The sequence below is a fragment of the Mandrillus leucophaeus genome, unplaced genomic scaffold (assembly GCF_000951045.1).
Source record: "Mandrillus leucophaeus isolate KB7577 unplaced genomic scaffold, Mleu.le_1.0 Scaffold281, whole genome shotgun sequence".
Taxonomy (NCBI): domain Eukaryota; kingdom Metazoa; phylum Chordata; class Mammalia; order Primates; family Cercopithecidae; genus Mandrillus; species Mandrillus leucophaeus.
In genome coordinates, this window is record NW_012102932.1 from 384554 (window position 1) to 404948 (window position 20395).

Below are 20395 nucleotides of genomic sequence, written 5' to 3' on the forward strand. Positions count from 1 at the left end.
TTCTTCCCTGAATCTCATCTCATTTCTTTCTTTCTTTTTTTTTTTTTTTTGGAACCTATCAGGAAATACACTTGCTTGTGTGTCCTTCCAGAAATATTTTATTGATCCTCTCCCCGCCTCTCCCCGTCCCAGGTCTTTTATTTTTCTTTTATTTTTTTCTTTCATGAGCTAATTATATTGAACTTCTTTATTTCCACTTTTATTTTAGATTCAGGGAGTACATGTACAGGTTTATTGCATGGGTATATTGCATGGCACTGAGGTTTGGGGTATAAGTGATCCCATCATCCAGGTACTAAGCATAGGTAGTTTGTCAGCCCTTGCCCCCTTCCCTCTCTCCTGCCTCCAGGAGTCCCCAGTGTCTACTGTTCCCTTTATGTCCTGTATACCTAGTGCTTACCACCCACTTGTAAGTGAGAGCATGTGATATTTGGTTTTCTGTTCCTGTGTTAATTTACTTAGGATAATGGCCTCCAGCTGCATCCACATTGCTGCATAGGACATGGTTTCATTTTTTTTTATGGCTGTGTAGTATTTCATGGTGTATATGTACCATATTTTCTATATCCAATTCACCATCGTTAGGTTGATTCCATGTCTTTGCTATGGTGAGTAGTGCTGCAGTGAACATTGAGTGCATATGTCTTTTTGGTAGAATATTTTATCTTCTTTTTGGTATATACCCAGCAGTGGGATTGCTGGATCAAATGTAGTTCTGCTTTAAGTTCTTTGAGAGATCTCCAAACTGCTTTCCACAGTGGCTGAATTAATTTACCTTCCTACCAACAGTGTATAAGCATTCCCTTATCTCTGCAGCCTTACCAGCATCTGTTATTTTTTGACTTTTTAATAACAGCCATTCTGACTGGTATGAGATGGTATCTCATTGTGGTTTTTATTTGCATTTTTCTGATGATTAGTGATGTTGAGCATTTTTTCATATGTTGCTTGGCTGCTTGTATGTCTTTTGAGAAGTATCTGTTCTTGTCTTTTGCCCATTTTTTAATGGGGTATTTGGTTTTCGCTTGTTGAATTGTTTTAAGTTCCCTACAGATTCTGGGTGTTAGACCTTTGTTGGATGCGTAGTTTGTGAATATTTTCTCCCATTCTGTAGGTTGTCAGTTTACCCTGTTCATGGTTTGCTTTGCTGTGCGGAAGCTCTTTAGTTTAATTAGGGTCCCACTTGTCAATTTTTTTTTGTTGCAATTGCTTTTGAGGACTTCATCGTAAATTCTTTCTGAAGGCCGATGTCCAGAATAGCATTTCCTAGGTTTTCAAACTGATCCGTTTTTTAAAAGCTAAATACATGCTAAGAAATTTTTTTTTAAATAATTCTCAACCCAATTAAATCACTTTTAAAATATTTTAAATAATAAATATTCTTTTTTCCTCTTTAATTTGTATAAAAATAATTTCTAAAAAGCAAGAAAGAACGTCTCTTTTAATACTTCATGTTGGCAGCCATCTGGCAAGAATTGTAAAAAAATAGGTATCTTTAACAAGGTTTTTTTTTCTTTTTTTGTCTTCACAGCTGATCTTGCATCTTTAATGGATAAAACATTTGAGAGAAAGTTGCCTGTTAGTTCTTTAACAATATCACGGGTAAGAAAATTTTAACATATATATTTTCCAAGAAGAAGGAAGAAAGCCAGAAAGGCCCTTCATGTAGATGAGGCTGTGTAAATAAAAAATACTTTGCATAGGAAATATTTTTCAAGACTATGGTATGTTTTTATAGTTACTAATAGATATTTTTATAGTGTAGTAGCAAATTTCTTTGGCTGAAATAAAAGGTAGTACATTTATCAGATTCTGATATCAGTAATCACTTTTGTGTGTCTGATTTATTTTATTTTTTTCCAGGATATGATATTCTGCTGTATGATACCGTCAGTTTTTTTAAGTTGATACGTCCTTCAAAGTAATGATATTTACCCGTTAGTATTGGAAGTGTTTTTGATAGCCAAGAAAGTCTGTAAAAGAATGGATATTAATGTTAAAGTTAAACTGCAGCAAAGTAATGGTTGGAAGAATAATGTTAGGTTAGGAATCAGGAATAGTAACCATTACTGAGCACCTTCTATGCCAGTTTTGAATGTATTAGTTCCTTAACATACATTATTTTTAAAATTCTCACTGCTCCCTATGCAATAAGCGGTCTATGTAAGACATCGTTTAATAACTTTTCCAAGTTCACATAGCTTGTAAGCGTGGAAAAACTGAGATTCAAACCCAGATAGCTAGGTTCTCTTCTGTTGCCTGCTTCAAATATATCTGGGCTTGTCTTTATCACAAATTCACTTTATGACACTGGGCAATGAGACCCCTCTCAATTTTCTCATTTTCAGCATGGATACGGTTGCATCTTCCTCCCAGGGAATAATGGGATGCTAAAATGAGATTTTAGCTGTGAAAACTTTTTACAGAAATTAAGGGCACCATAAAATTTAAAATATTGTTAAATATGGAAGAGAGAGAGGAAATAAATTACCTTTCTTTTGAATCCTGGTCCTTTCTTTCTGCCTTTTAGTTGAGAAACAGTTTTACTGGTCATAAGTTATATTTAATAGACTCATAACTGGCATATTAGAGGAGAATGGAAAGGCCATTGGTTCATCCCTTACATGATAGGTAAAACTTCTGTATGCCATAATACTTGCTATTTATTTAGGTAGTACTTCAAGGTTTACAGCTTTTATGTACATTTTCTCATTGGTGCCTTATACTCTTCGGGGCCGGTGCGTTTATCCTATTTATGCAGATGGTGCAACCAAGTCCCAGAGGGGCTGTGCCATCTGTTTATGCCATACAGCAAACAATCAGAGCTGTTTCTCAAGCTCAGGTTCTGTGTTTGAACCACATTTTATATGCCCTTAATGGATTTCTAACTCAAGTCTAGAAGTGCTAGGGATTTTTAGAAAGTCTCCCTCTTTTTACTCTCCTCTCTTCTATGAGGTTTTCATTATATTCACAACATGCATTGTCTTCTACACTTTTTTTTTTTTCTTTTTTGCCTCTGAGTCTCTATTTTAGAATAGAATCTGTCTTTGAAATAATCCTTTTTATTTGTTTATTTGGACCATAGTTAATGAGCATACTCAGAGATTTTATGGTTTGAAAGGAGAGTTTGTTGGTAAAGGAATCATAGGTTTACTGTTGCATAGCAGAGCTTAAATCAAAGTAGGAAAAAATGGTTGCAAGACTGAATTCTCTAAATTTAGATGTTTATGTTCTGGGCAATAGTTTTTTAGCCATCAGAGTCTTCATTCTTTCAGCCATATGTTCCCGTGTTTGGAACATAAAGAAAATAGTATCAGGATTTAAAGATAAAGGAAAAAATAGGTAACTAGTTATAATCAGTGGAACACTCCTTGTTCTGAGCAAGCTTCATGTTTGGCTTTCAATCCATTTTCTGATCAAGGTTGTTCCACAAATAGAAAAAGAGAAGCCATTGTATATTCTTTGTTTGCATTAGCATAAAGGGGTTTCAAGGATGGAGCCATACCACGTGAACATTTTTCCACTAAGCATCACCATCGTTCTAATAAAACGGGTGTCCTGTGTTTTGTAAGGTCAATGTGTGATCTAGGCCCTAGGCCAAATATATGACATAATTTATATTCAACCAAAGGTTTCTTTTTCTGTCTTTTAGCTTGTAGACAACATTTCATCTCGGGAAGAGATAGATCATGCAGAGTATTACCTTTACAAGTAAGTTTTCCTTTTGATTTGGCTGTGTACTCTGTGATTTCACACCCTTTTTTACATAAAAGTTGGTATATGTTATGTATAATTTTGACACCTTCTAAGTTTATATTTTAAAGATCTTTTCATACGAGTATAGAGTTTCTGATTTTTTATAACTGCATTTTTTTCCATACCGTGAATGTATCATTTAAACCAGTTCCCTTTTTATGGACCTCTAGATTATTCTCTTTTGTATTGTATACAATGTTAAAATTGATAACCTTATACATATGTAATTTTTCACCTAATTTTCATGAGTATATGTATTTATAGTTTTAATCGCTATTGTCAAATTGCTTTCTGTTAAAGTTTTTACATTCCCACTAGCAATGTGTGAGAGACGTATATTTTTACAGCTTGGCCAATAGTTAGGTATTTTCACATTTGCATTTTTTTGCCAATCTGATCAGTGAAAGTTTATACACACACACACACACACACACACACACACAAAAGTTGAGTATCTCTTACCTAAAATGCTTGAAACCAGAAGTGTTTAAGATTTTGGATTTTTTAAGATTTTTGAATATTTGCATTATACTTACTGTTTGAGTACCTGTAATTCGAAAATCCACAATACTTCAATGAGCATTTCCTTTGAACATCATGTTGGTGCTCAAAAAATTGTGAATTTTGGAACTTTTCAAATTAGAGATACTCAATCTGTATGTATATTTCTTCTCTCCTTTTTTTTTTTTAACAGGTGGAATTATACCCAATATGAACTATTATGTACCTATTTTCAATTAACACTGTTATAAAACCTTTTCTACATTACCACATTTACTTCATTCTTTCTCAGAGCTGCTGACAATTCCATTGTGAACTACTCACAAAACTCACCCGTGTGTACAAAAAGTATGTTCAGTACAGCATCATTTATGGTAGCAAAAGACTGAAACAACCTAATGCACATTAAATAAAGAACTGGTCAAACAAATATCTGTCAGAATTGTACCTTACAACTAAATTTTTATTGTGATTCCAGTTTTTAAAATCTGATTTGTGATTTCATCCAGTTCCTATGTTCCAAAAATAGACTCAGATTGAAATTTTAAATGTTTCCAGTAAGCAGTGCGTTAGGGTTTCCCATTTGATCTTGCTTGTTGTGCTCAAGAGAATTTTTAGTTATTTCTGTCTAGATGCATTTTCATTTTTTGTTGTTTTTTTGGGGGGTAGTTTTTTTCTAGATGCATTTTTTAAAGCTTACTGTATTTTAGTGAAAATTTATTCATTTTTCTTTGATTTTGCTAAATAATAATGAGGCTTTTTTTCAAATTTCTGAATTGGGTAGATGCTACCACTTTTTGGGTGTTTTCTATTTAAATGTAAACCTCAAGTACGCTAGATTCCGCACCTTAAAAAAACATTTATTTTAAACCTCAGATTGGCTGTAATGGTGTCCTAAGTTGAAATTCTAGGTACTAACTTAGTTGCAAGTCATCTTAGTTGTAAGTGCCCTCTTTTACTTCATTAGGATAATGAAAAATGAACCCCTTGATGAGAGCTAGCCCTGCCTTCCTTTAGTGGCTCTTTGGGACTGTAGGACTGCTTTGGTAGTTATTTTTTGTCTATGGTGAAGAGTGTATTTGGGCTGGCATCTGGCCAGTTCTCATATTTTTATTTATAGCAAAATGCAGAACATAGTTTCAATTTCTAAATATAAGCTGTTTTTTTAGAACTTCATCCTGTGAGATACAGTGCCATAGTATTGGGAGAAGTATGTTCCAAATTCATAAGTACTTCTGTAGTATATCATTGATTTCAGTGACTCAGCATTTCAACAAGTATTTACTTAGCACTTATTATGTGCCCAGGCCCTGTCCTGGGTGCTGGATATCTAATGTTGAATAAGTTAGACATTCTCCAAGTATTACTGAAAAGTTGAAGTTCTGTTTTTAAGATCTTCTATGATTAATTCTTCACACGTTCAGTTTTGCGTGGCCTGGGGTATAACTGAAAGTTTCGTAAGATCACTGTGTTCTATTTCCTTATAGATCATATAAAGGACTCTTGTCCGTCGTAAGTCTGAGCCACTGTTTAACTGAACATCCCATTTCTTGCTTTAATCAAAACTAATTCTTTAGCTATGATTTACCATTTATCTTAGTTCTTTCTCCTCCCTTCCATTACCAAGAAAATTGAAATTGACTCTCTTTTTATCAGCTTTTTTTTTTTTTTAAGACAGAAATGTTTTTATGACTTCATGTGCTTGTATATATATGAGACTAGGTAGAACTCTACAAAGCTGCATTGATACAGTAGAGATTGGCTGGGTTCTCTCGTTAGCTAAGTGCCTCACTCTTGCTTTCTAGCCTTAGAGAATATACAGAATATACTTATGCCTTAGCAAAATTAAAAATTACAAGTTATAAACTCTTAGGGTTTCTCTCAAGTAATCAAAATCAGGGATGTTAATCCTGAAGACACCAAGGACTTACTACTGTGTAATATTTCTACCAGTTAGGGCTTCAATCATTATGATGCCTAACACTCCTCATGGGATGACTTTAGACATCTTGGAGTAAACTTAACAATTCGAGATCTAAGGTGAAGAAATGAAGAAGGAACGTCTGTCTTAATTTTAGATAACTCACAGCTTGCAGGCCTGGGGTTAGGATTTCTCAGTCCTTAAGCAGTACTGTCTTTAACAGTGAAGCCCACAGAAGAACTTTTGCATTGGTTCACCTCTTTCTCTGACATGGCCTGTGAACACCAGGCTCTGCTAGCAGGAGTGTAGCTGCCACATCTTCTCCTCTTCTAATGATCACATTTCTGCAATGATTATGTAAAGTCTAGAGCCAAAGAAGTTTAGAAACCTCGAATGATCAGTGAAGAGCTGATTGAGCTTCTGCCATTGCATCAGGCATGCAAGTGAACAGTTCCAAGTTCCAGCAGCTCAGGGTGCTGCTGGTACCTGCCAGCTTATTATCACCCTATCATCCCAGCAGAATATTTGAAGCTTTGAATCTCCCAAAGTACATGGGCTTAAATGTTTAGGGACTTCAACATTAAAGGGATCTTTTAAGGAGAGATAGAAAGGCTGCTGTTCAGTCAGCAGACGGGAGAACAAATTCCTAAGTACTTTTATTTGGGCCATGGTCTATTCTCTGGGAGCTGGCAATCCTATGATCAACTTTCACCTTCTGTTTATAAATAAAAAATGAAAACACCAAGGAAAGGGTGAAACTCTACCCAAACAATAATGTGAACTAAAAATGGTTAAGGCAATACCAGAAACTATATTCATTGGCCAAAACAAAAAAACAAAAAAACTGATAATACTCATATAACAGGAAAATAAACCAAAAACCAAGAGTAAAAGTGATTAAAATAGCAACAAGGTTAAAACAAAGTAAAACAAAATAAGAAAACAAGGCATACTGTTTGGCTGTGACAAATACAGAAAACGTAAATAAGATAATAAAAAATAAATACAGTAAAATGAAATAAGGATTTGAGCCAGGGACTTTATATGATATGTACAGTTTAAGCTGGGTGATTGGGAAAATAGGCATAGGTGTGCTCTTGCACAGATAATACTAGCAGGCTAAATGGTAAACCTCTTTATGAGTAGGTTTCAAGCTGTCTTCTGAGAAGCCCTGAAGCTAGTTTCTTACAGGCCCTCTAGGGCGTGGCTTGGGGGAAGAATAGGTCTGGAGAGAGGCCAGACCATGCTGCCACGGGCCATTTGCTTTTGCTTCTGTTTCTGCCAGATAAACTGTGCCTCCAGCTGCCTTATCGGAGTCTACAAAGAAAATTCAGAGAGGACTGTGAACTTGAATAAGAATAAAATCATATTTTATTTTCACTAACCTCAATAATATTTAGCATTTCTTTCACTTATGCATGTAGGCAGCAGATAACTATAATATTAACGGCATCTGTGTCTTTCTTGCCAATAAAAATCATTGATTTTTTCATATCACATTACATTTGTTACAGATATCATCACTGCTTAGAAATTATGTTAGTAATTAAATCTACCACTAGCTAGTGTTATTTCATCCATTAATAAAGCAGCACATATGTTACCATATCCCAAGGATTTCTTAATATCTTGACAATTGTATTTCAATATAATTGGTTTCTGTTGTAAAAAACTAATTCTGAGATGCCTTCATCAGACTGCCAGAGGGTTCGAGACAAAAAATTGTTAGGAACCGTGCTGTGAGATCTTGTTTGAAAAATAGGTTCTTTTGCTTAGACTTATTTTTATTTCTTCTCTCGGGTTTTTTGGGTTTTAAGTACTTTGGGTCTTTGTTTTCTCTTCTTACAAAGAAGACTTTCTTAGTTTAGACCTTACCAGGTAAGACAAGCATATAATTGATAGGTTTTCTGTCTTCACAGTGAAGATTTAGATACAGCCAGTCTCCCAAGTTTCCCTACAACACCAGAAAAAAAGGTGTGGTGAGGAGTGAGAAGATTTGGACAGGCCCTGAGATGCTGCATGTCAGACCAGTGCTGGCAGGGGGCTAGGCAGGAAGATTTTATATCCCACGTTAATTTTAAAAACAGTTGAGCAAAATACTTTCTTTCTCCGGGCAAAGGATTAATTTCTACTTCCTATCCACATGCCCTCTCGTTAATATTTGGAAGAGAAAAGGGCTCCTACCTTTGCTTTACTGTAAACTTACGCCATTCCTAAGAATTAGATTTGCATCTTTATTTTACTCATGCAGAGACTAAAACATAGAGATTGGCTGAGCACACACAAGACTCAGAGACTGAGTATAAGCCCCTGCCTGTCCTGAGAGGGAAACCATAAGGATCAGATGTGAGCAGTGGGGCAATGCTATGAAAACAATGCAGTGCTGTCTCAGTGCAAGGTTTTATCATTAAGGATCCCAGATGGGGCTACAATTTCTTTATAGGAAACTAAGGCAGAAGAAATTCCAGAGAGACCAGGCTTTGCTGTTCCTCTACAAGAGATCCCCTTTTGGGATCTGTCTGCCTGGAGTCAGTTACGGTGAGTGTATGTGGAGTTTTATATAATGGGAACTTTTTCCTTTATCATCTTGTAGAGAGCGTCTTTCCTAGGCCACCTAGTCTGTAGTTCGGAACTTTCCCCCCATAACCTCCAAGTCCACATGCCCAGTGTATACTGCCCAAATGCAAACAAGTGAACCTTGGGGCAGGCTCTGTGTCTCCATTTTCAGGAGATAAAACAGCATGTTGCTGGTAAAATTGTGCCTTTGGCAAAAACCATTATTTTCATGGTTATGACAAGCTTTAACCATTCTTGTGTTAGTATTTGATTACTGCATTGCTGAAATGCAAACCCAAGCCATAAGAATTTGTTCTTCCCACTTAGTGTCCTCATCTTCACTGAGGATGTTTGCAAATTGCATTTTGAAAGACCTATATAGGCCTTCGAATCATGTTGGGACTATGGAGTAGACTTGCTTCTTCTACTATCAGGGCGTCAGTAATCAGAACTGATAATTTGATCTGCAACATAACAGCGATTCCTGAAGGATATGTCATAGAAATTTCTAACATATACAACATATACTCTATATTAAGAATATAATTTTTTTTTAGGTCAGGCACAGCAGCTCATGCTTGTAATCCCAGCACTTGGGGCAGACGGATTGCTTGAGCACAGGGGTTTAATACCAGCCTGGGCAACATAACAAATCTTATCTCTGTAAAAAGATACAAAAAATTAGCTGGGTGTGGTGGTGCACACCCGTACTCCCAACTACCTGGGAGAATGAGGCAGGCAGATCACCTGAGCTTGGGAGGTCGAGGCTGCAGTGAACTGAGATCACACCACTGTACTCCAGCCTGAGTGACAGAGTGAAACCTCTGTCTCAAAAAAAAAAAAAAGGATATAGCATTCTTTTAAAGCAGCCCTTTGGTTTTTAGCAAACAGGTAGGGAATGCTGAATTGTTATACAATAAGAAAAGATTGTTGCAAAGCTCTGTGGAAGGTGAGTTTTTCTCGGAATACAGCTCTTAATGTTGCTATGGAGAGTGGCATGCCACCCAGTAAGAAAGGAAGTTCAGGTTGCATGGCAAGCTGTGTACTGCCAACACATTCATCCATGCTGTATGTGGGTCTCGAGTATCTTTCACTATTTGCTTAGCCGACCTGGCAGATACCAGGTATCCTTAGTTGGAGATGGATAGCAGGTCAGGAACAGCTGGGGCAAGGCAGATGGCAGCCTGCATGTCTCCAGGTCCTGGGTTGGCAGCCATCCTAAAAAGGAAGGACCGAAATAGCTTCATTTTTCATGAAGCAAAAATACCCAGTGGTTCCTTGGAAGGCTATAGCACCACCCCAGGCCTATGTTGTAAAAATCCATTTCTGCCTGTGGGAAAAGGGGAAGATGGGAGTTTATTAAGAGGGATTATTAAGAGGGAACAGCATGCATTCGTTTATGCAGCAGTGATTTTCCTTTGAGGGCATAGAGACTGTTTGTGTTTCACAGCAATAAAAAGTAATCTTAAATTTTTCTGTTAGCATATTGCCAGGTTGCATTATGACTGAACATTATTAAGAAAAGAGTAAGAACCCAAGAGGAGAGAAATGAGTGTAAGAGCATTTTTAGTAACACTTCTATACTTTAATATTGCCTAGTTGTTTATTTAGTTCTTATTTGCTGATCCTTACCACAGGCCTGGGAGAGTGCTTGTTATTGTTAATAGCTCTGTATTGGAAAATAGCAGATCATTGGTCATAGTGCATGCCTTGCCAGAGATCATGGGAGCTTTGTGATAAGGATTAGAATTCTTGGCCTCCACGGCTGGACATGGTGGCTCATGCCTGTAATCCCAGCACTTTGGAAGGCTGAGGCAGGCAGATCACTAGGTCAGGAGATCGAGACCATTCTGGCTAACACTTTCAGTGAAACCCCGTCTTTACTAAAAATACAAAAACAAAATTAGCCTGGCGTGGTGGCGGGCGCCTGTAGGACCCAGCTACACGGGAGGCTGAGGTGGGAGAATGGCGTGAACCTGGGAGGCGGAGCTTGCAGTGAGCCGAGATCACGCCACTGCACTCCAGCCTGGACAACAGAGCGAGGCTCCATCTCAAAAAAAAAGAATTCTTGGCCTCACTGCTTCAGACTCTACTTCTCTTCCCACTGGTCTTGTTATTTCATCTAGAGCCGCGTCATAGGAGGAGTGAACCTTCAAGGTATTTTTTTGGCTTTGGCTTAAGCATTCCACCTAGCTTTCCCGGAATGATCTTATACCTTAGATGGTTATTCCATTTTATTCCTCTGGTGCACTGACTATGTACCTCTGCAGGCTCCAGTCCTGAGTCCCTAGGAGTATGTGCTGCTGCATACATCCATGCACAAGTATCTGTAGAGATACATGCTTTCATTTCTGTGGGGTAAATATCTAGGGGTAGAGTGATTGGAGCATATGGTAAGTATATGGTTAACTTTTTAAGAAACTACCAAATTGTTTTCTGAAGTGATTATATCATTTTATAGTCCCAAGAGCAGTTCCACTTCCCCCACATTTTTGCCAATACATTTAGCCATACCAACATGTGTTTAGTGGTATCTTACTGTGGCTTTAATTATTTGCCCAATAAGTAATGATACTTCCTTTGATAAAGTGTTTGAATCTTTTGTCCATTTTAAAACTTGAATTGTTTCTACTCTTCTTGGGTTTTCAGAATTCTTTTTCTTACAGTTTTATCTTTTCATTCCCTTAACAGTGTTTTTGAAACACTGTTTTGTTTTTTGTTTGTTTGTTTTTTATTGAGATGGAGTCTCTGTCACCCAGGCTGGAGTGCAGTGGCATGATCTTGGCTCACTGCAGCCTCCACCTCCCATGTTCAAGCAATTCTTCTGCCTCAGCCTCCCAAGTAGCTGGGATTATAGGCACCTGCCACCACGCCCAGCTAATTTTTGTGTTTTTGTAGAGATAGGGTTTCATCATGTTGGCAAGGTGGGTCTCGAACTCCTGACCTCAGGTGATCCACCCACCTTGGCCTCCCAAAGTGCTGGGATTACAGGCATGAGCTACCATTCCCAACCTGTTTTTATTTTTTATGTAAGTCCAATTTATCAACATTTTTTTTTTGTTAATGGATTGTGCTTTTGGTGTTCTCTAAAGTAAGGGTCACCAACCCTTTTGGCACCAGGGACTGGTTTTGTGGAAGACAGTTTTTCCACAGCTGGGGGTTGGTGTTGGGGATGGTTTGGGGATGAAACTGTTCCATCTCAGATCATCAGGCATTAGTTAGATTCTCGTAAGGAGCATGCAACCTAGATCCCTTGCAAAGGGAGAGTTCCTGCTCCTATGAGAATCTGATAGCACCACTGATCTGACAGGAGGTGGAGCTCAGTCGGTAATGCTCACTGACCCACTGCTCACCTCCTGCTGTGTGGCCCAGTTCCTAACACTGGTACCAGTCCACAGCCTGGGGGTTGGGGACCCCCGATCTAAGGAATCTGCTTAACCCAGCACCATACTGATTCTTCTTCTAGGTTTTGTTTTATAAGTTTTATAGTTTTAAGTTTTATAATTAGGTCTGTGATCGGCTTTATTTTGGTGTCACCATCACCCAGTGCTTGGTGAGGTGAGAAGACATACTATTTCCCAGCAGTAGCAGCAAAGGTTCTGTGACACAGAAAAGAGAGGTAAGAGGACAGCTCAACTAACAGCAGCTGACAGGAAAGGTCTGTTCAGTGGGCATAAAAAGACTGCATTTATTTTTTATATTTGTTTAAAAGAATTTTTATATCCCATGTTAATTTTTAAAACAGTTGAGCAAAATACGTTCTTTCCCTACAGATTTATGATTTTGAATTTTTTGTGTGTGTATGTTATAAGGTAAAGATCAAAGTTAATTTTTGGGCATAAGAATGCCTAATTGTGTCAACACCACTTGTTGAAAAGGCTATTTTTAAATTGCCTTTGTACCTTTGTTGGTAATCAGTTTATATTTGTGTGAGTCTATTTCTGGACTTCTTTGTTCCATTGATCTCTGTTCTGTTATCTATTTTAATGCCAATACTACTCTGTCTTGATGAGTGTAGTTTTAAAATAAGTCTTAAAATTAAATAGTGTAAGCCCTTCAGCTTTTGTGTGTTCGTTTTCAAAATTATTTTGGCTAATGTAGGTCCTTTCCATTCCGTATCAATTTTAGAATCACCTCTTGTATATGTGTGTGTGCATACACACATACATATTTAGGTATATACACACACTCACATGCATTATTAATGTAGAGAAATTAGGAACAATATCAATTCAAGAAATACGTGTTGAATGTATAGTATATATTTAGAAACTAACAAAGAAGATTATAAGGAATATTAGGGAAGAGACTGATTTTGCAAAAGTCATTCTTTTTCTATTGCGGGCAAATTTAAACTGCCCTAACAGGATTTGAGATGAAAATAAATGAGAACAGATTCATGTCTGTAAGACAAATGATTTTCAGCTGTTTATAAGGGACATTCTAAAGCCAGTAGAGGCTTTAAGAGTATTTTTTAATGCACTAAAACTGTGGTATATTCAAAGGAAGGATATTATATAATCCCAGCAATTAAAAAAAATTACAACCAGGTGCAGTGGCTCATGCCTGTAATCTCAACACTCTGGGATACTGAGGTGGAAAGATCCCTCGAGGTCAGGAATTTGAGATCAGCCTGACCAACATAGTGAAACTCCGTTTCTACAGAAACATTTTTAAAGATTAGCTAGGCATAGTGGCATGTGCCTGTAGTCCTAGCAACTCAGAAAGCTAAGGCTGGGCCTTGTTGTCCTAGCTACTTAGGAAGCTGAGCCCAGAAATTCAAGGCTACAGTGAGCTATGATCAAGCCACTGCACTCCAGCCTGAGTACTAGAGCAAGACCCTGTCCCACCCGCCGCCCAAAAAAAAGATCATTAGATGGTTGAAGATCATTAGATATGTGAAACAATTCAAAATCAACACAAATCCAGGATATGATAAGTAGATAAATGTGCTGAATTTATGTAACAAAATGTAAGTTTTAGAGAAAACATGTTTGGAGCAGGCTAGAAAAAGGATTGATGTTATCCGCAAACATTCATAAAAGAGGTAGAACTTAAGATAGCCTTGAAGGTTAGATGAGTAGAGGAAACAAGAACAAGTGTTCAAGATGGAACAAACCGTACAGCTGGAGTTAGAAGGAAGGAGTGAGAACTGGCTTTATGGAAACTGCCTTAACCAGAGAGATTAGGGTTTGTTGGGGAGTAATGAGAAATAAGGAAGGCAGATCAGAGAGAGAATAGAATGTTGGCAGGAGAGAAGGGAGAGTTCAAAATCTGTCATTATCATACATTGCTAGTGGATATATAAATTGGTACAACTTGTATAGAGAGAACTTTGGCAGCATCTGTCAAAATTACAAGTACAATACCCTCTGGCTCAATAATTCCACCTCTAGGAATTCAACCTCCTGATGTACTCTTATTCATGCCAAAAATGTCCATTGCAAAAAGTAAAAGATTATGTCCATCAATAGAAGCCTGTTTAAATTATGCTACAGCCATACAGTGGAATACTGTGCAGCGATTGAAAAGAATGAGGAAGCTTTATTTGTATTTCCTATTGAATAAATTGTGAAATGTATTGAGTGAAAAAAATAACAGTAGGACTTAGTATGTGATGTAGCCACTGTGGTTTATGTGTAATATGTATACATGTGCTTTGATGCTTATGTGTACATGTGTATGTGTGTGCATAAGATGTCTCTGGAATGATACCCACAAAAACTGGTAACATTGGTTTCTTTTGGGGAAGAAATCTAGATGACTTCTCATTGAATTGTCTCTTGTAACTTTTGAATTTTATATCATGGGTATATATTACTTATTCAAAAAATACATGTTTTTCGTTTCTTCCCCTCCCTTCCCTCCCCGCTTCTCTTTTTCCATATCATGCACACACACACACTTACAAGGAAATTAACCAAATTTTTTTTTTTCTTTTTTTTTTTAAATTTAAAGACAGGATCTCACTCTGTTGCCCAGGCTGGCATGCAATGGCAGGATCTTAGCTCGCTGTAGCCTCAACTTCCCAGGCTCAGGCAATTGTCCTACCTCAGCCTCCCAGGTAACTAGGACTTTAGGTGTATGCCACCATGCCTGGCCTTTTTTTTTTTTTTTTTTTAAGAGATGGGGTCTTGCCATGCTGCCCAGGCTGATCTTGAACTCCTGGACTCAAGCAGTCCACCTGCCTCAGCCTCCTAAAGTGCTGGGATTATAGGCATGAGCCACCACACCTGGCCTGAAAAATATTTTTTAAAAGATCCTCAAGATAGCCATCTGCAGATTCTTAAGAAGTATATATCACAATAAAAGTATTTCAGAAAGATTAATAACAGGGTAAATTTTTTATTAAAATAGGTAAATTTTATAGGGAAATTATCTATGCATATAGAGGAAAAAGACCTGTCCTATGGTAGTTGACAGTGGAAATACAGAGAGAAATGTACATAGCAGGGGGAAAAAATGGATCAGCAGGATTAATGGCAGGTTGAATGTAGAGACAGAAAACAAGGAGTGTCAAAAATGAACTGAAAATTGAACCTCAGTGGGGAAGTGGCTTGTACATCATAGAAGTATTGAATTGGAAGCAGATTTAGAAGGCAGCAAGAGGGTGAGTTTTTCTTTTGCCTTTTCTTTGTACATACACGTTTCTTTCTAAGCTTGCTGGATCGTATTTTGCCTACTGACTATACTTGGACTGTTTGACAGGAACTGGCCACAGACCTTTAGAGAAAGAACAGTTGCCAAAATATACCCATTGGGTCTTCCTGGTGTATTGGCACTAGTTGGAAAATTTTGGACCAGATGACCTCTGAAGTCATGCCAACTTTTGGAATCTGAAATTGCAACCTGGATAGACTAAATAATTCCCTTGGAGCCATGTGACAAGTCTAAGCTCCAGCTGTGGATGAGGCTTGACTTCACGTTCAGAGGCTCATCAGCTAGCCCAGTGTATCTCTTTGTGTCAGTTCTTTTTCCTAAGCAGTTTCAGTAATATACCAAAAGATATACACTCAATGAATATTTTAAAACCTCATAAGAGTGTGACATAGAATTAATTAAACCTAGAAAAAAAAACTAACATAAAAAGAAATTCAATAATGAAAATGTATTATCTTGTGGGGGAGGTTCTAAAAAGACCCCGAAGGAATCAGGATGAAAGGAAAGAGGTGACTGGAGTCTTAGGACCAGTTTAGTCCCCACTTTAATCTGTAGCTTAGAACTAGTTAGTGAACTCTCTGGACATCAGCTTTCTAGATGAGCAGATCATCTTGGATGCCTCCCAAGGCACTTTCCATAGCTAAAACATAATGTTTCTTAATGTCACTGATAAGATTTTGTCACCAGATGCCTCAGACTTTGAAAGCATGAAGCTCTCGCTTTTTGTTTAGTTTTTCACGCAGAATTTTATTCACTTTAAACAGTAAAATTGAACTTCCAGCCACCTTAACCATGAATATCAAGAGAAAAACTAATATGATGTAAAAGTAAACAACAGAAAGGGTAGAGGATCTCTTATTCTCTTCTGGATTTAGGTGACAGACTTCATTTACTGTCTTATTTGTGAATATATTTAGTAAATTTTGTCATATGAGAAGTTGGGTATCCACTCTCATTTATCCTCTAGCTAACTAATTTTTATACCATATGTACTTGCCTTTTTCCTGCAAGGCCCACAAACCACATGTTTTTGATGCCTTGTATATACATGAGATTTAAAAGGAGAAGGCTAAAGTAAATCTGTTCTAATAGCTGCAGAACCATTTGTAAATTAAACCTTAAACTCCTAAAATTTCATATAAGAATATGTATCCAAGTTGGCTTTTATTGAAAAATGTTTCTCCTGGCTATTTTTGTAATTGTAAAGTCAAATCAGGGTACCAGGAATTACAGCTATAGGGCAATGAGAAAGGCATAATTAAAATATAGTCTTGTATTTATTATATAAACCCTACTTCAGTAGGGTTTTAAGTGTAAGGCAGTTTGATTTGAAGATAATTAAGAGATCTTTTTAGAAACTGGTACAATATTTAAGGGAGAGCTGAGTAGATAAACAGAAGCTTCAAGGAGAGATTTATGGGAACAGAAGTTTCAGTTGATTGCATCATGGTTTTTGAGGCCAAAGGCAAATAAATTCCTGAGTATTTCCAGATGCTGTGTGTCTAGGCAAGAGGACATCTGAGGAGCTAGAAGTATTCGATGTGAATTCTTTTTAGTGATCTAGGCTGCTTTCATTTTCATGACAGATTTCCAGGTATGTTTGTTTTGAACAGCAGATTTTACATTTTGAGGTCTATTCTCTTTTTTTAATAGCAATGCTGATTTTAAGACAAGTAGTATCACCATTTTATACCTAGTAATAGGCAGAGCTGGGACTTAAAACTTAATCTTCCAACACCAGATCATTACAGCACATGAACAGTATATTCATTATGCACTGACTGTTACATAGTTCAGTGGTGGACACTACCAAGAGGTGAAACTCAATCATTAGTCTTCACTAGTAAAAATCTTGGCAGAGTTTTGATAAGTCAAACACTGAAATTATTTATTGTTCAAGTGAGAACTTTGTGTGTCTCATACATACAGATTAGTATAGTCCTCCATTTGCTGAATAATAGCAGGTAATAACAGACTTAGATACTTACACAGTGCTTTCAGACTCCAGCCAGAATGGACCACTATTCTCTGAATGTGCCTTCTACTTTCATATCTTGCCTATGCTCTTCTCTCCCCACTACCTCTTTCTAACAGAATACAACCTGTGTTTTAAGGCCTGTCCCAAATTCTGCCACACTCATAAACTTACCCTGATTTTCACGGTTGAATGTGATCTCTCTGACCCGTCTATAAAATTTTGTTTTTCCTATTCAGGGGTGCTTACTGATTTTGTTTTGTCTTTTGTCTAATCAAAAATACATATTTCTTTCTCTTTACTTGAGATACAGTGTAGTATAGTAGATAAGAGTATATACTTGAGCCAAAGTGCCTGAATTTGAAGGTCGAATGTGCCATCCATTTCCTCCCTCATAAAATGAGTGTTAAAATAGTGTCTGTGTTTTAGGGTATTTATGAGACTCCAAGAAATTGATACATTATAATGCCCTCAGAACAGTCTTGGGACTAAGAAGGTCAGTGCTCAATAAAATTTAGCTTTATGTTGACTATACTAGATTGTACATCGTGAGAAGCAAGGAGTATTTATTTCCTATATTTCTCTCTTAAGGGAAAATGTATTTGATTTCCAGTTTAGGTTTCCAAGACCTTATTCCCTAACCATCCACACCACCCCCACCCCAAGGGCATCAAGGTGTAAGGGCCATCAAGACTCAGGAATGTGGAGAAGTAGATGCTTAGGAACACTAGTAGTTCAACACACATTTAGAAAGCATATCACATTTTGGGGGAAGCTTTCTGACCCTAAAAGACAACTAATCAAGGCTGTCATGTATGTACCTATGTTGCTAAGCTTACCGCCACAAACCAGAAGGGGGCAGCAGAAAGTCATCTGCTTACTCTGTGAAGAAGTGAGAAGCCTCAAGAAAGTGATTCCCAGTTAGGAAAAAACTGCACCATAACTGATCTCTGATAACGTGTTATTGAATCAATAATCAAGATACAGATTAGACACAAAGAGAGAGGTCTGTTCTGTGGGCTGGGAGCATGTAAGCAGTTGAAATAGAAATTGAGGAACTGCTTCCAGAGATTTTAGTTTTGATATCTGGAGTGCACAAGAGCAGCTCAGAATGGCTAAAGTTTTTTAATGTTGTCAGCATTCCCCACTTTTATTTTATTGGTTTTTGTAGAAGCTGTACAAGAGTTTCTATTTGTATAGCTGATTCTTATATAGAAAACTGGGCTGCTGTGGCCTTACAGGTTAGAATGGAATATACAATTTTTTTCATATTTTTACAATCATTTCTTGTTTATGGAAAAAATAATTACATATTCTTTTTAAAAAAATACTTATAAAGGAAAAATCACTTGTTTTTAGTATGTTTCTTGTCAGTCTTTTAAGTATATCTTTCCATTTTTTTGTTTTAAACTATTAAACAGTAACTCTCACATTTCATCTATAAATTCAGTGTAGTTCCAACCAAAATCTCAGCAGAAATTTTTGGGGAACCTGAGAAGATGACCCTGAAATTCAAGTGAAAGAATAAAACCAAGAATAAGACAGTTTAAGAAGACTAACATAAAATGATTGGTCCACAAGGTAGATAACAAGACTTATTAGAAAGCTGTGAAAAATACAAATGAAGATGTTGACTTAGATGTAGACAATAGACTAGTGAAGCAGAATAGAGAGAACCCAGAAATGGATATGTACATATCTGGAAACCTGAGATATTTTTTACATCAAAGGGCAAAGAATGGATTAGTTAATAAATGCTACTTAGACAGTTGATAATCTAACAATTATATGGGAAAATTCTTCATTCTTACTTCGAAATATATGCACATACCCACACATATTTTTTTTAGGTAGATTAAAAACTGAAGTGGAAAAAGCAAAACTTTTAAAAGGAAATATAGAAGAATATTAATGGTAGTATAACACTGGGAACACTGAAGGATTTTTTTTTTTTTTTAACAAGACACAAAAAACAGATAAAAGATTGATAATTTTTTTGTTTTGTTTTATTACTAAATGATAATTTTGGGTTTTTTGTTTTGTTTTTTGTTTTGTTTTGTTATCTTCCATGATTCAGAAAGGGTTTTTTTGTTGTTGTTGTTGTTTAATGCTTGTTGCGGGTTTAAGAGACAGGGTCTTGCTGTGTTACTCAGGCTGGTCTCAAACTCCTGTCCTCAAGCAATCCTCCCATCTTCACCTCGTACATGGCTAGGATTATAGGCATGAGCACTGCACCTGCTCTGATAAATTTTAATGCATTAAAATTTTAAAGTTCTATTCTACAAAAATTTTGTTACCACCAGTAACAAAATTAAAAGACAAGGGAAGATTTGCAATGCATGTAGCTAACAAAGATTAGTATCTAGATTACATCTGAGACCAATAAGGTAAGAATTTTAGAAAAATGGATAGAGAATATGAACCAGCAGTTCACAGAATTAAAAACCAGAATGGCAGTTAGCATATGAATAGATGCTCACTCTCAATAATCAGATAAATTACAGATTAAAATGATACAATTTCACATTTATTAGATGCAAAAATAAAAGACTTCCATAATAATTGTGACAAAGAGGAGTAGCAGGAAGTCTGATTCACTATTAGTGGGAGTTTAAAATTATATAGTCACCTTGAAAAGTAGTTTGGCAATATGAAGTAAAAGAGGATGGGCGTGGTCATCTTCTACTCAACCTTCTGCTCTGGGGTATATACCTTAAAAGAACTCTGGCATGTATAAGGATTAAGTTATAAGACTATTCATTTTAACATTGTTCATAATATGAAAAACTGGAAGCAACTTAAATATCCTCCAATAGGAAAAAAAGAAAAATGTGATAGACTTTTTTTTACAATGGAATACCATACAAGAGTGAGAAAGAATAAACCAAAGCTATCTATAGGTACATATCTATACACACATACACATATATATCAGGGTGATTATCTCAAAACATAATGAGTTAAAAAATGGTGAAGTATCATACATATAATATGATACCATTTGTGTAGTTTGAAAATAAGTAAAG

At 36.6% G+C, this 20395-nt stretch overlaps 1 protein-coding gene across 4 annotated transcripts in view; it reads left to right on the forward strand.

Moving 5' to 3' along the window:
* The window catches only part of MRPS27 (mitochondrial ribosomal protein S27), a 99842-nt gene that overhangs the window by 20662 nt on the left and 58785 nt on the right, over positions 1–20395 (forward strand). For all 4 annotated transcript variants that reach the window (XM_011985219.1, XM_011985220.1, XM_011985221.1 and 1 more), the window contains 2 exons: positions 1532–1602; positions 3653–3711. In XM_011985219.1, the coding sequence (XP_011840609.1) occupies positions 1532–1602; positions 3653–3711 (130 nt within the window). The remainder of the gene's footprint in view (positions 1–1531; positions 1603–3652; positions 3712–20395) is intronic.